Source organism: Gallus gallus, chromosome 6 (genome assembly GCF_016699485.2).
Source record: "Gallus gallus isolate bGalGal1 chromosome 6, bGalGal1.mat.broiler.GRCg7b, whole genome shotgun sequence".
Lineage (NCBI taxonomy): Eukaryota > Metazoa > Chordata > Aves > Galliformes > Phasianidae > Gallus > Gallus gallus.
The window spans coordinates 26629760-26646715 of record NC_052537.1 but is presented as its reverse complement, the minus strand read 5'-3'; the positions used below and the strand labels follow the sequence as shown (position 1 = coordinate 26646715).

The 16956-nt window shown below is 44.8% G+C and overlaps 1 protein-coding gene across 4 annotated transcripts in view; it reads right to left on the bottom strand.

Moving 5' to 3' along the window:
* MXI1 (MAX interactor 1, dimerization protein) overlaps positions 1-16956 on the bottom strand; it is a 51908-nt gene that overhangs the window by 13106 nt on the left and 21846 nt on the right. For all 4 annotated transcript variants that reach the window (NM_001012911.2, XM_025151612.3, XM_015288650.4 and 1 more), the window contains one exon: positions 12578-12607. In NM_001012911.2, coding sequence (NP_001012929.2) covers positions 12578-12607 — 30 coding nt within the window. The remainder of the gene's footprint in view (positions 1-12577; positions 12608-16956) is intronic.

The following is a 16956-nucleotide window of genomic DNA, read 5'->3' as shown; positions in this document are numbered from 1 at the left end:
GAGCTGGCATTAAGCACCAAGCAGCTGTAATTTAAGTTATCTCCACGTGCTGCTCAGCAGGAGAGCCTGAACAGAGAAGGGCGGCTCCCAGCATTATTGCAGCAGGTGGGCTGTGTGCTGACCTCGCACGTACCAGGAAAGAAAGGAGGTTCTGTGAAGTGGTATCAGAGAGCACAGAACACACCTTGCTCCTACTCACCCGGTGTCACGTGCTAACACAAGCTCATCTGTCAACGCAGTTCTTCCAACACAGAGCAGGGCTTATCACCACAAAATTATATCTATCGCTATCTGAAAATTATATTTACCACTAGAAAATTATAGCAATGTAAACTTCAGAAGAAAAAGCAAAACCAAACGAAACTTGCACCCTGCCCTTTCTCGTCACTAGCTCTGATACCTTCCTTGCATTTTCTTTCTCTTCTCTGGGCATGTATGAAAGCAAAAGGATGCAGGACCGCTCACATCTCAAACAAGGAAGAAGCACAAAGCTGGCCACTTGGCAACTATTTCCTTGGGCAAGAGGTAAAGCAGAATACATCTGTAAGAAATGCAAATTGCTCCAATGAGCTCCATCAGCTCAACTACAAAATTCCTAATGCTTCCAAAAGCTCAGAAAGTCACTCTATTATATGCAGGACATTCTTCCCAGTGCACTCCTGGTCAGCTGGAGAAGATCAACAAGACCCCAGCCTTGGTCAGCAATGCCACAAACAGATATAACTATTATTCCCCCAATCCAAGAACAGCTGCAGATGAGTAAACTAACATTTGTGGGAGGATTACTGCGTGGTGCTTGCTCACCCTGTGTTCTCCCAGCAGGAAAAGTTAGGATCTCACCTGGGAACAAATCAAACACTGGAAGGTTTGTGGTTTGTTTTGGAAAGGAAAAGAAGAGGAAGAACATCCAGTCCTCTGGTGCTGGGGGAACTGGTTTCCATTTGCTCAACTACCAGGCCAACATTAAAAATACGGCCACACAAGCCTACAGAAGTACCTGCAAAGGCACTGCATTACCATTGCAAGCACAGCCCTCCTTCCCCGTTGTTTTGTAGAGCTTATGACCCTCGCAGTGCCTCATGAATTTAAGCCTTAACTAGAGCTCCATGGTCAGATATTTCCTACGTGTTGTCCCATCCGAAGATGGGACTCCTTGTTTGTTTCAAAAAACAAAACAACACACTGATTTTAAAAAATAACAATAAAAAAAATACAAAGAAAACCGAAAACAACTAACAGGATTTTCTGCCAACCATTCACCTGGGAAGAGGCAGCAGTGGGCTTCAGCATCAGAAGCAAAAAGCATCTCAAGAAGCACAGTTCACTCTGCCCAGTGCTATGCTTGCCAGGAGCCTGCAGAACCTGCACACATTCTCACGAAGGGCAAAGCAGCAGCAAAAAGGGGCCAACATTTCAGCTCTCCTCACATCCAGGGAAGGCTTTGCAGCAGGCAAGATGCTGAAGTGAGAGTTGGGAGAGCTGCGTGCAGCCAGCCTGCGTGAACTCAGGTAAATCCCGAGGAACTGAAGCACGCACCGCACACCCACAAAATAGAGCTAAGCCTAATTCCTTCACGGGGCATTGCTGAGCTGAATCCACTCTTGTTTTTCAGGTGCTCACATAGCTTGGAAATGACACCGGCATTTGGAGACAACAGGACACTTTGGAAAGCTAATTCATTCAGCTCTCTCTGCTAGTTAGCAATACCCAGAGCACAACATGTCCATGTTTTTCAGTGTGAGTCAATAAACCCTCACTGCTTTTCCCCAGATATGCAGCAAAAAGTCTCTTACAGCTGTCCCAAGGAATTCCTAAGAGGGAATTTCAACAGAGTTCAAAGCAGCCAAGACTGAACCAGGACTAGAAGGCAAAGGCTGTACTGCTGACTTAGCAATCAAACAGTCACAGAGCTTTTTATTTCTTTATAACATTCAGTTTCTCGTGTCCCGCTGTTAATCTGACATGCCCAGGTTACGATTTAGGCCCCATAAAATAAATAGATCAGAGTTGTTCAGACATCACATGATCATAAAAAGAAAACAAACAGTTCCTTCCTGTGTTTTAAATACAGATGCTGCACTATCTCACACTCGGGATCCATGGTGGGGACAGAAGACACCTCACTCCCAGGTGCTGGGATTTAGAAGTCATAGAGTGCCACCTGAATTGCACTGAAGAAACTCCAGGAGACATTCGTGCCTCCAGAGGGCCTTAGCATGCTTTCCACCAGTACAGCACAACACAAATTTCCCTCCTCCCCCCTTAGCAACCCCTTCACTGAAATACATCCCCATATGTGCTTCTCCCAGTGAACACCAAGCCTGTAAGCTGCTTTTCCAAGCCAACAAAAGTTTAAAAGAGGTCATGCCGTACAGAACAGTATCTGCATTTTTTCTTAGAGAGTCGTATTACATAGAATATGCACTGGGGACAAAGTGTTCCCAGGCACTTTCCCACTTCTTTTGGCATTAAAGTTGCTCATCTGGGTAGATGAAGTGGCAAACGTGTACTGGGAAAAGGGAAGAGGAATGCTGGTGTTTTTTCCATACTCCCTTATCTCAACCAGAATTCCTCAGCGTACTTCTGGGGTCTAACATTTATTCTTGCTATGAAAACTGATGACTATATTCAGCATCCAGGACTCTCCCATTCAAACACAGAGGCACTCAACTTCAGGTGTTTTCTCGTTCCTAGAGCAATGCTGGAAACATTCTCTTAATTAGATGTTAGGAAAAGCTTTCCAGTGGTACCAGCAGTTGATCCACGCAACTTAGCCTCCCTAGGCAGCCTTGCTGTCAGAAGCTTTTAGCACCACGTTAGATAAGCATCTGTCAGGTAAGGGTTTAGATGGAGCTTATCCTCCTTTGGGGCATCAGATGAATGGCACAGGCCTCAACCCCATCTCTGACAACGTGGTGAAATGCTGTGTAATTTGGAAGGGTGCAGCTTCCTGCCCTCTTTTAGGCACAGGTCTGAGTCAGCTGCAGAGGCACTGCGCTGAGTCTCTGGAAAGCGAAGGGGAATTCTGTCTCTCTAAGCTACAGCTCTGGTGAGAGAGCAAGACTTACTCTGCAATGGCAGCTCTTGCTGCTACGTGCAGCTGGGAAGGGGCAGTGATGCCAGGTGTACACAAATAGGCAGCCAGAGGGAAAGGGAGAACCAGGAGACATCTGCAAGGCAAAGTTTCCACTACCAGCATGCATCAAATCCCTGCCCTACAGGTTGGTGAGAATAGAACAGGAGAAAGCAAACACCAAGAGGCTCTGCAGATGCTGTGATAGCACTGTGACTTGTAATTTTCCAGATCAGGTTTGGCTGAGGAAGGAGGAATCAGCTGAAGAGGAACGTGCACTACAGCAGGTAGCAGGAAACAGGAGGGAGGTGCCACGAAGCAGAAGTCACAGCAAGCAGTGGGTCATCAGCACAAACAAGCGTCCAAAGCTAGATGAGAAACAGGAGGAAGCAGGGGGACCTCAAGGATGCAGGCAGCATAGTCTCAGCTGCCACTCCTCTCACTCTTCCTTGCCTAGTGTAGTTTTTATTGCATAGGGAAGAGCAAAGACCCCCCCAGCCAATGGCAGAAACTAGCTATGCTACAGCCACCCCAGCTAGCTTCTCTGCATGCAGTTCAGCAGCTGCAAACAGGCAAAAGAGCAGCCAGCTCTGAGGAGTGCCAGGATCCAGGCTATGAGAACACTGGAAACAAACACAGATCAAAGGGAAAAACCACGCTGTATACACAGCTGGGGCTCTGCCTTCCCCTTTTAAAAAGAAATGGGCACATAGATTTTAACTGCAAGCTCTTTGTGTGTCCTTGCACGTAAACCGGGTGCATCTGTGCAAGCGCGAGTACTCACCCCGCATTTGGCCTCCTGACATTACTGAAGTGTAGCTAATGAATGGCATTCTCTGAGCTGTATGGAAGATTCCCACACAGCTGGGCAAACTGTGCCTGGGCAATGCACAGCTCAACCTGCCCTGAGGAGCAAGGCCAAGTAGGTGGGAATTAAAGACAGGGAAGATACAAAGCAACCTCTTTTTAACCTCTCATTTCTGCTACACAGCTCCCCTTCTCAGAACTCATTTGAAGAATCCCCCCGAGTTTCCAGAAGGAATAGAACCCTTCCTGCCAAAGAAATCAACTTCGGCCTTGAGAAGTTACATTGAATTACCCCAAGTGTTCAAGAGGTTGTGTCCTCAAGTAGCATTGGAAAGTCCCTCCTGAGAGAATAAGGTGCAGGACACACCACCCTGAACCTCCAAGGTCATGGAGAGCCTGAGCAATCCCTCCTGCATAATCCAGCTTTGAGTAGAAAGAGAGAAGGAATGCAGCGCTGCTGCAGATGAAGTGCTGGCAGCCGTCTGCACTCAGGTCCTGAGACACTGGGCTGAACAGAATCTTCACAGCTGGGGTCCGTCACAATGTCCGCAGGGTTCATCTCACCTCTGAGCCCTCCCGCTCTGCTCCTTTTCTCTCCTGGGCTGCTCAGAAAGAGGTCTACCCGTACACAAGCACCAAAATAGATTCTGACATCACTCCTGTCCACATACTCCTCTGATAGGTATGTGCTTTTGCTAGCTTTTACTCTTATAAAAAGACGTTTGCCCTTCCTCTAAAAATACATTCACTTATTCACATTCAGAGTGGCACCCATCAACACCCTCCCTTCGTTGTAGTATCATGCTCTGTCCTGGACAGCAAGGCATTGAGTGTAGGAGCCCTTGGCACTGCTCTCTAAATGACCATGCACAGCTACAGCACTGTAGGGACAAGCAAAGGGAGCACTGTGTACCCAAGCAAAGGAGCAAGTATTTATTTGAAAGTCATTAAGAGCTGTGCTTCTAAATGATTCAGATGCTTTTAGATATTCCACCCTAGCTCAGCAACCAGTCGCCTCAGAGATAGCATGCTGTACTTCACTTTATAAGCATGACTAAGTTTGGAGCAGCTGTTTACTACCTGCCATGATAAAACCACACCCTTATCATATGCAGCGTTATCAGCTCGGTCCACGCATGAACCCACTGATTATATACATGGACTCTGTTGAAGTAACACTGCATTTCAAGCTCAAGTCCTGTTTCCAGTGGAGGTTTCAGTACAAGAGCTTTTTCTATCAATTTCTGCTGTGCCTCCACCTTTCCCTCAGCCCCTCAAGGGCAGAATTTCTTCTGTATGCAGCTACAAGATTACTATGCAAGCGCTACACCCCCTCTCCTGCCTCAAGTTCTGCAATGCCCATTTGTGAAATCTCCCATTCATGACAATCCCTTCCTCACCTTGAAAATTCTGGTTCTCAAACTCCTGGGCAAAAAATAAGTGCAAAAGGCATCTTGCAGAAGCTTTTCATTTTTCTTTAAGTCATGCACGCTGCTTTCTGAACGCATTCTCAGAGGTAAATAATTAACAGGCAAGAGGGACAGAAAATCTTATTACAAAGCTAATGCAAAGTGATGCTTAAGCAGCAGTGCATACATAAAGGGTACCCTCAAAAGACAGCCATTAATTTTTTGATGTCTATCAGGCAGAGGACCTGACTCATGCCACCATGCTGGGATCCAGCAAATCCTCAGCATTCCTCCCGACTCCGAGGAATCCCAAACCTTTCTATGAGACTGTCTGCATCTGGCAGATTAAGTGCCACCTTTACAAAGGGGGATACTCTCACTTTGCAAAGGCACAGCATGGATTTAACAAAGAGCAAGCACAAAGAGTGCTGGATAGAGATAATTTGTATTTCTACAGAAATTCAAACTCCCAAGACACACAGCGAGGTGGGTTATGATTCCCTTGGGTCTCCACAGTGTCTCCCCATTGCTATGCTCTGTCATAGCCATAGCTTGGCCCAGTCTATATTATCCAGTGGTTTTATGGGAGGGGTATTCCTGACCCTTGGTTGCACACTGCCCATCTAATTGTTTTATGGTTGTCACATGTGCTCTTTGGGAGGAAACCTGCCTGGTCTGTTTGCCCACAGCTATGCAAACTGCTCAGCACTGTTCGCAGCCAGGCAACAACCACAGCAACTGCCGGGCAAAGCCTTTTGCTTTCATTTCCCAGACAAGGCTGGGAAAGTTTGTTACACACCTGCTTCCAAATCAAGGGGCTAGATCATACTGCACAGAGCACTACCACTCCCCTGCAACAGCAAAGGTACTTCACTTTGGGTCACTCTGCTCCTTCCAAATGGGAGGAGCCTCAAGGGCAGCCAGACAGAATCACTCAGCACGTCCCAGCCCTGGGCAAGGAAGGGTAGAGGCAGGTGTCTGACTTTTTCCCTCCCCTTGTTGAAATATCATAAAAGGATAATGATTCTCTATGCTGTAACACCCACAAAGAAGAATGTGAAAGTTTCCTACCTACATTTCCTATTCCACACCGAGTTTTCCTTTTCTTATCACCAGGCTGCATGGGATATGCTGCTATAGTACCCTAAACACATGTATCAGAAACAGATACAGATCATCACATATGCCCAGCTGCAGGCAACTCTAGTTTCTACCCCAAGAGTACAAAGTACTGAAACTTGCAGTTAACAAGTAATCTACCTCAAAAACCGTATTCCTATTACCTCACCTTCTCGAAGACAGGAAGTCCCCAAGTGGTATTCACTAGTAACGCTTTCAGGCCCACGAGCAGCATTAGTCACTTGAACAAGACAAGTTGTTGCATCAGAATTTCTGGCTCTCGACACTTCAACAAACAGCACCCCAGGACAAAAGAATTAAATAACAACAAAACAACAAACCTGCAAAGTCTCCAGAGGCACATTTGGGAGAGATATGGCAGGTACAGCACCCCGATGTGACTGAAAACTGGGTTAAGAAAGCTGAATGCTTGACTCACTACTTAAGACCAGACTTGCCTGGTTCAAGCTCAGTGGTTACAGGGTGGATTTGCCTGGTCTTTATTTTTTGAGGACATCCATAAACAGACAGAAACAGAGTTGCTTCAGCCTGAAAAAGAAAATCCCAACAACTGTGGCAACAGCCCCAAGTAAAATTTGAAGAATGCATATTTGGAAAGAGACCGAAGAACCAAAGCTGGCAATGACAGAGTCCAAATTAGGTATCGTCTAAGTACATCTGACTGCTTTCATTACAGATCCACAGAAGTGACCAGATCCTCTTCTGAAGCTCTGAAGCAGTAAAAAGCCTGAAAAGTACCACTTGATTCCTCTTCTATTCACTGCTCTGGAGACTGTAGGTACAGGATGCTGAATGCCAGAACTCAGTCAGTAAGCAGGGAGGCTTTGCTATAAGAGTATGCTGCTTCTGAGAGTGGGGTCTCCATTCTGGGAAACAAAAGGACAAATGAATTCTCAGCATTGAACCATTATAGCCAAGGCCAAGCAGGCTGTGCTAACACTCCTTTCTATACTCTGGGAGGAAAACACACCAGAAAGCGTCCCTGTAACACATCCTAGTTGAGACGGGGTTTGTGATAAATACTGTTCGAGAACTGGCATGTGACAGTGATTTTATGGTGCAACATGGCTGAAACAGTTTGCTTTGAGATAGTTTATTCAAAATAGTAGCATTGTTCTTTTTCCTCTTCCTTCTCCATCTGCTATTGGATTCATAGGGGTAGTGGACAGATCTGGGAGCAGAAAGGAAGCCACGTAGGCATCCATTCTTCAATGCATCACTTTGAATTTAAAAGAAAAACAACAAAACAAATAAGCAAACAAATACTCAAACTTGAAATTCTAATACGAACAGTGCTGAAGATCTTCCAACAGAATGAAGATTGCTTTGTTTCCTTTGAATTTTGGCATGGAAACTAACTTTCCCTTTTCAGCAGCTTTACTCAGTTCAGCATGTTCTGCTGCTCAGCAAATGCGAAACAAAGCCTTTGCAGAGTTTTGACTCTAAGTGAATTGAAACGTTGCTTTTGCACAAGGGGACACTTCGCATGAACAAGTGTGGGGGTCAAAGAGATCAGATCCCAGTATCACAGCATCTGACTGCTGAGTTCCTGGAGCAATGCAGGAAAGTAACAGCACTGTAGCAAAAGGCAAACTGACACTAAACAATCATACTGCACCCGAATGTATGCAGGATGAACACCTCTCTGATAACCTTACTCCACAAACTAGACTTCTCTTTCTGAAGGTTAAACAAAAAAACACATGGTAGAGTAAGTTAGACAAATCTCCTAAGAGAGTGGAGCATCTTTCAACTCATTGAAAATTGTTGGTCCCAGCTGAAAATGAGCGCATCTGTCATCCAAACAGCAGTTGAAGACAGCTAGCTACCTCCAGCTCTTGCTCCGTGCTGGCCATGGAGACAGCAGGGCTCAGCCTCAGTTCCCACAAGGAGCAAATTGGATTGTGGCACACACCGACCTTTGGATGTGTCAAAAAAAAAGATGCATGCTCAGCTGTGTTGGCCATGTTTTGACTGCAGGGAACATCACAGGTTCCAAGCTTTATAAATGAGGAAAATAATATGTACTGTCAATGTATGCTAACATGAAAACAAAGACCACTCCAGAGAACAAATGAAATTTACTGGATTAGTTTCTTGTTCCAGCTCTCCTGGATAAATAGCAGTGAATTCAACACCACTTTGATTAGTTACTTCAAGACAAACACTGATCAGATTGCCTTGGCAAGCATACATAGCACAACAAAAGCACAATCATCCCTGTTTACTCAGAGCAGCAAGGATTCACTACACTTTCATTTCCCTTCTCTCCATCTTCCAGCCCAGACAGCACATCCACACTATTTAATACCCACACTATTTAAATGCAGCATGGCACTATGTTCTGTAGTTAAATGCTTCCCCCCTCCCCCTTGCTCATACAGACACACTCAAGCAAGCCCCTGTACTGCAGAAAGAGAATCAGATTGTGCCATTGCTGGGAGGCTCAGAAAGCTCCACATTTCAGTGCAAACTGACCCAGGTCATGGCTTTCTCCTCAAAATTCAGTAGGGTTTTTCTTTTATCTCATTTGCTACCTCAACTATGCAACATAGCATAACTGTCAGCTCCACATGAGAGACCAACTCGGAGAAATGCTCTGCATTTAACAGTCTGTCTCACGTTTAAAATGAGAATGCATGGGGAAATCACAGAAGACAGAATGGAGATCCAAATAAGAGTTAGAAAGTCTTAAAACTACAATACTTGATCAATGCTGCACGTGTGACTTCTTTGCTTTGTTTCTGATCATCTCAAAAGAGAGGATCTTACAGCACTTTGTGCTTTCTCGATGAGTTCACAGCACTTCAACTTGACTTAGAAGTAGATGTTCACTTTGCTCATTTTCTGTTTTAAACAAGTTACCTTTTGCAGAGACAAAATCTGATACCTCCAGAAAATTCTGATTACAGTGGTTGTCCCAATGTCTCTTTCCCTCCTCAGATCTATCTTTCGAGCTACATTATTGCTATCAGAAGCAAAATCTGCCCTAATAACTTGTTCCTCACCCAGTTACTCAGGTTTGTTTCACTTCTTTCTACTGTATTATAACGCAATTGTCACTAAAACAAATAGGTCAACCTAAAATATCCAGAAAGACTTAAAAAAAAAAAAAAAGAAAAAAAAAGCAGTCTGGTCAATAGTTTTATAAACATCTCTCATTCCACCAGGAGATGCAACTTGTCTGTTAGGCATCCCCACACTGGTGTACCAGAACTGCCACTTCACAGCAGAGCAGGAAAGCCATCTCTGTGCCGCGTACCGTCTCTTCGCACCACACTGACCACATCCTTCCAAAACTGGCTTGTGTCTGAGATGTTCACAAACAGCGGTTCATTCTGCTATAAGACCTATGCACACACAAATTAACTTAAGCCTGAAGTTTGTTTTTTTTACACCTTTTTGAGAAAATATTACACTACCAGGGTCTGTATTTCACTCACTTGTTTTTTTGTGTTTTCTTTTGGAAAATGATGGGGGTTTTGCTTAGGAATCAGTTTTGGTAGGAGTGTTAAAATACTAAGAAATACTGTTTTAGTGAGGCCTTGCAGCATACGAGAAACACAATTCCGGCTTCTTGCTTAAATGCAAGCTATGACTCATCCTGGGCAGAGAGAAACTGTAACGCATACCCATTAAATAAAAAACACAAACAATTTTCCAACATGAGGATTAATGACAGATAATAACTATAAATTAACTTTAATCTTTCATAAATCAAACAAAGCCCCTTATATAAGCATCACTGCAATCTCTTCAGACAAAAAAAAGAAAAGAAAACCAAAACCCAGTAACATATCAAAGCAGAGAGAGAAGCCGTTTCAGCATTACAGTTAGCATTCGGTACCAAACGAAGCACCTCCTTAGCAGAACCACTCCAGCGCTTATGAAACGTTTCCATACTTAAGGGGCAGCTTAAGACATTGCTTTAGTTTTTGAAAACGTATTTTTATATACTTTTGGGCACCGGGAGGTATACAATTCTTAAACCTGCTGCACTGAAACTTCATAGCTCTGCAGAATCGAGTCCAAGTTATAATTGCTTATTCAAAAACGAAGAGGAGAGCATTTTGGTTCTGTACTCTTCTGCTACTGCTTGAAAGAAACTAATTGTTGAAGGGGTTAAAACACAACTTAACTGAATAGAAGGCGGCTGCTGTTCACAGACAGGAGGGGGAAAAAAACAGAGTCAGAGACCTAATAGTGGACAATTTTGAAAATTACAGTGTGTCAATAATGGAGATAACAGTGAGACTCAGAAGGAATAATCTCAAATAAAAGGGAAAATGAGCACCTGCCAGCCACAAAGCCATTAGTATCTGGGCTTTTATCTTTGCCACAGTTAAGCCTGGAGACACTGACAAACTTAAGAACGCTGCAAATAAAACATGGTGAAAGTCTAACTGGGAAGCAATCTCACTGACCGGGAAAACACTGCCATGGAGTTTGAAAATAAATGTTTCTAGTATGAAACTCACTGCCCAATTGTTGATAACAAACACTGCAACCCCAATATAGCCACTCGGGCCTGGCTGAGTTTGCCCATGCTACAGCCTGATCAGCTGCACACATCTGCATTAAGAGATCTCACCCACAGTGTTTGAAACTCACTGCCTGCCCCACAAGCCTGAGAAGAGAAAAAGATAGTCACAGTTCCACACAGACTGGGCCTGTGAGAGAAAACCGAGTTGGTACAAGCAAAGATGGGGACAACTCTGCTCTAAAGCTGTGTTACAGCAAATGCTGCTTGCCCTGAACAATTAGATATGCAAATAAGTACACTGAAAATTAGTGACGGTTTACTGTTGTCATGGAGAAAAAAGCAACCTCCATTCTGAGTCCAACCCATTTTCTTTCTTTTGCTGGTGAATAAAGCTGCAGGGAGCACTGGAAAATCCACGGGCCAGCACTTTTTAGCAGAGTCCTACCTGGGATCAGAGAGGTCAAGGCTCAAGGGAAAGCAACACAAGCAAAAAGAAAACATCCCTGCATCACCCTGGAAAGGCAGGGCCATGACAACTCCGTAGGCCATCTCCTGTAGGAGGTACAACCAGAGTCAAGATGAAATCACCTACAGCATGCAACGCTGCTGCTTAGAGGGCCTAGATGCATGGTAAGCAGAAGGCAACATGGTACACAGAGTACTCAGCTCCAACTCTCTTGATGCTACATGGGAAGATTCTGCCTGAATTGAAACACACAGCTGGCCATCCTTGTAATGCCCCCATCCCATCATATGAGGGCTGCTAAAAGGAAAGAAGAGGCAATCAACCTACTTAGACTCAGCTTTCCCACCCTGGGGGCTACTTCACAGGAGCAGCTGGCCAGAACGCTGCCTTTGTTCCAACAGCCACAAAAAACACAAACATCCCTCCCCCCCCCCCCCCCCCCCCCCAATCCCTCAGAAGAGGCACGATAAGTTTATAATGGAAACCCTGACACAACTTTAACTATAGCATCCTGAATGAAAGGCGATAATCTGATCTGTGTGTGAATTAGCTCCTCTTGTCTCAATGGTATTTATCTTACTTTAACTCCTGTTACAAAGGGGTTGAGTCATATAGCAGAGCTGGCCAAGTAACAAAAGTGCAAGCTTTGCTAAAACTCCAGATTCAAGGATAAACAGGCTCAATCCTAAAACAGGTTAGAGGAAAGACTCTCTACAGGCGCGCTGCTCACCAGACCTCAGAGCTTCTGGACAATGGCATTTGCTTCTGCGCTGCAGAGATTATTACAGCCCAGCAGAGGGGTGGGAGGGAGAGGATGCAGAGCAAATGGGCTCTGCCCTTCACTTCATGGTAACACATATTACCCTGGGCCCAAGAAACCTGATCCCGTAGCAACCTCATGTATGGAAAGTGCCCCAATCAGATTTCACTGTGTCAGGAGAAGAACAGTATTTACTCTGCATACAGATTAGTCACAAAACTGGGTCACTTCTTGCCTTTTCAGATAGCAAAAAGAAATAAAAACAAGGCTTCTTTTTCAGATCTTTTTGAGTCTTCCTCTCAGTTTTAGAACTATGTGATGCACAGTGGTCATTCACAGCTGCCTAAGCTGATCAAACAACACCTGCGTGTGGTAAGGTTAAAGCACATTGCACTCACCAGGCTTGCATTTCTTAGAATTCAGCTCATTAGCTACTTACCGGTTCTTTTCTAGTTCGTTGTGCGTAGACCTGGAAGATAAACAAAAATTTGGATTAGCCACCTTTGAACTACAGTGCTGAGAATGCAATCACTGAAAGCAGTACACATCCCCAGTGGTGTATCTTCGCAATAAAGCCAAACAGCCTCATTAAAGCCCATAGGTATCACCCCCAGCCTCACTCCCTGCTGACAAGATTCCTCCCCTCCTAAGTCTGTATTTACCTGATATGTACAAGTCTGGTGCTACAGAAAATGCAGCCGAGAGACTAAAAAGCACACAGAATTCCTTAGAAAAGCAGTGATTAGAATAGAGACCCAAAAACAGCCATTTCCAAATTATTCTGCCTCTGCTACCAGCTCAGTCCAGGACAGCAGTTACATATCTTTGTTCAACGTCCCTATCTACCCTGCAAAAATATTGCCATCATCTGCTAACACAAGAGCTAGTGGTGCGTTCATTTATGCACATTAAATACTTGGGGACCTTCCAGCAGCATTGGCTCTGTAAGGACAACCCCCGGAGACCTTCAGCGGTCACATGCTGGATTTATCAAGCTTAGTAGAACTCCAGATATGGTCAGCATTTGGGCATGAAATAGGATGACCAGCAGTGCCATGTTTGCAAACATCAGCAATGCTGAGTGGCACTTTTAGGATGCCTGGAAACCCCTCTGGGACACAAACAGCACTGTCAAAGCAGTGGCTTGCAGCAAAGTGAGTGACCCTTCAAGTGGCACTGAGACCATTTGACAAAGGAGGGGGCTTGGTCTGTATACCTGCTTACAACTTCCCCATTTACAGCTCACAGCTTGAAACTGAGACCAAGGAGAAACAAAAGGGAAACAGGCAAGTCCGTTCTCCTGTCTGTGATGACTGCAAGAGCAGCAAAAACAAATCTAATCAAAAATACCTAAACTTAAAGCCTTTCAGGATTTCTAATCTAAGGGTGTTATTAGAAACCTAGGTGAAGTTGTTGAGGATGATTTAAAATAGCCATTTACCCAGCATTTCCCTTTAACAGACGGTCACCTTAAAATAAGAGTAAAAGGAGCCCAAGAGCTTAATAAAAAGGATCTATTTTCTGTAATTTGGCATCACATTTCTTCCGGAGCTCTGAGAAGATTATCCTCTATCCCCCATCTGGAGAATCCCGCAGAGAATTCTACAATTAGGGAACTGAATGAAGGATGCGCTCCAAGGGAAACCCTGTCATAATTAAATGCTCCTCTAAAACCAGGAAGGAGGAGCACCTAACAGGTGCCAGAACCTTAGTGAGGATGACGTGTAAGTGTGGATGCCTGCAAAAACCAATGCAGCTGAGTCTCAGCTTGCTGAGCCTGAGAGCTGGGGGGGGGGGGGGGGGGGGGGGGGGGCAGAAAAAAGAAAACCCAACCAGTAGAGCTCAGCTGTAGGACAGAAAAAAACACAACAAAAACTCAAATTGATGGTACATCTGAGCAATGTACCCTGTTCAGCAGGATATAGGGCTGTGTCCCTAAGGCAAGACACACCACAGCCAAATTCCAAAGTAAAGGAAACTCCCAAAGCAACTGCTTTCACCTGAAAACAGAGGGTCCCTTAGGAGCAGCTCCCCAACACAACACAACCTTAGTCCAGAAATTCACCCAAACCTACATTCCCCACAGGGACTAAACCACCACTTGTCCACCCATTTTGGATGCTAATCTACCCACTGGTGGCTGAGCTGAGGCCACCAGGGCCCACACGTTCTTTGGAACACGTTTATGGATCTTATTTACCGCACGCTCCTGCAGGAGACTTTGCAGCCTTCTTGGCTATGACATTAGCAGTTACAAAGCCAGCGATATGCAATGGCTTGAATTCCTATATTATTTCGAGCCAATTATCAAGGCCAGCACTGAAAGAACAAAGTTTGGCCCACTGCTGTGAACAAAATTAAAACAGCAGGTTCTCCATACTCCTCTCACATATGAGACTCTTTATTACCTATCTGCCTTCTGATGAACAACACCACTGAGAGGGGTCACAGGCTTTTCACCAAGTCAGGAAATTTATGCCATGACTTTTAACCATATCAGTGACAGGGGAAAAAAAAAAAAAAAAAACAATTACAAAAAAAATCAGTTCCCTCAAATGCAGCTACTGCTGCAGCTGAATGCAAAGCAAAAGAATCTCAGCTACACTGAATGAATCCTAAGGGAATGCTGCCTCTCACTTGTCTATGCTATGCTTAGTTTTACTGGGGACACTCGGAAAAAATTAATTTTTCCTTTCATCTAAAATTAGGGAAAAAATCAGCACTGCTCCCCAGCACCACAACTCACTGCCTCTTGTTTTCTGTGCCAGTTTCCCTTTGCTTGGACGACGGATACAGAAAAACCCTCTCTCTTCTCTGTTCATAATTCATTTTCTGTAGCTCCTGATCAAGATTAATCTTCTCCTCGTCTTTGGGCTGCACATGTTACTAAGATTTATTTGGAGTTAAACAAGGACAGCATTGACTGCAAAGTGGAAAAAAGCATGGGAACCTCTATTGCTACTGCATTAGAAAACAACTCAAATAGGTACAGAAACAAACATAGCTGGACCTCTAGCTGAGATGGTCTCATCAACCAGGAGCCCAGGGAGCATCACTACACTGAAAGCAAAGCTCCATCCTCATAGGCCACCACCAGCTCTCTGAGCAGGTTGAGCAGCACGGCTGTGAGCCATCACAACACGCAGGAAACATTCAGGGTCACTCTTAGAACAGCAAGGAAATGGCGCACGCAGTGCAACGTTGCTCTGCTGCTGCTGATGGTTGGGCACTGTTTGTGTCACGCAGTCAAATGAGGACACTGCTGCTGAGCATGGGGTAGAACAGGGCAAGCAGGTCTTTGCTCCACCTGCAAAGCTGAAGCCACAGCCATGCGGGCATGGACAGGAAAACAAAAGCCCAAACACATACACACATACATTGTAGAAGGAGCTCAAGCACAGCTGTCCACAGGGTTCACATTTAAAAGCAGGCTTCTACAGCAGTCAGTTCTTTAATAATAAATTCAAACCATCCATATTGGTAACTCTCCCTAAAAACTCAAGAGTGTTACATGAGGAAAAACCAGCTGAGTGCATTTCGAAAACAGCTTAGGAAGAGATCATGAAAAAGTTTCAGAAGCTTAACATGAAGGAGCCGAGAAAACAACAAAAATAGCAGAGTAGTTACCATGTGCTTTAAATGACAAAAGCCGTAAGAGAAGAAACTGAAGTTTATCCATCTCTACCCCAGATACCTTAAAGTGCATACAAAATAGCAAGCAAGAAGGAAGCACTTGTCAGTCATGCCAGTTCAAGTCCCCAGCAACCAACCTCTTTGTGTCAGTTACTGTGATTCTCCCTGCAACACTGCTACCCAATGATGTAGCAAGGTGCTGCTGAAACACTGAACCACCTCAGCTCCCTCACTGAATGAGGTACTGCAAATCACTGAATGCCTTAATTCGTTGTCTTTATTTAAATAGAATCCCTCCTGCCAGAGTACAGGCAGCTGAATTTTCCCCGAGCACAGGTAAGGCAGCAGAGCAGCGTCAGGGAGGAACAGGCTCTAAAGAGCAATGAATTAGTTTGTCACTTCTCTACTGTAATTAAAATCATAAAGCTGCCACATGACATTAAACACAGCTGACCTTTGTGCTTTGCACATTTGATATTGATAAACAGCCCAACAAATGCACTGGCAGCATATCTGCATTTTGTTTTCATTTCTCAGTGAGGTAACTTTCCTATAGGGAAAACACAGCAATGAAGAGTCCTGCAGTGACTGCACTGAAACCCAAACCCTACCGTGTGCTTACACCCAGCCGTGCTCTGCCTGTGCATGGCCCCAGGGCAGCTCAGAGCTCCCACAGCTGCATTTCCACCACCCAGCGCCCACCCAGTGGCCCTTCCAAAGCATGTCCTTAATCCAGCACAGAACCAGCGCTCATCTTTCAAGTCAGATCTACCTCACTCCATCCCACTCTGCTTTAGCAAGAGATTAATCAGCAAATAAATACTCCATCCATTTGTGAAAACTAATGCACGGTTACCTGAATTATGTCTAGCAAAATAGCAAGAACATCCAGAGCAAGTCAACCATTTTCTCTCACTTCATTCTGCCCATGCAGACACCTCTGCATCATTAAAAAAACCCACAATCTCCTCCTTCATTCTCCAGGCCTTTCCCATGTTCTGCTTCTGTTGACCCCCATTCACTTGGCCACTAACTTCCCCTCCAAGAATTGTCTTCTACCTTTCCCCAAGCCAAAATCAAACTACCCTTCTGGAACCAATCAACTAAGGTACTGCCCTTTCTTCTATGCAAGTCTTTTCACAGAAATGACTGCTATTAGAAGCAGCCAGATGACAGGACAAAACA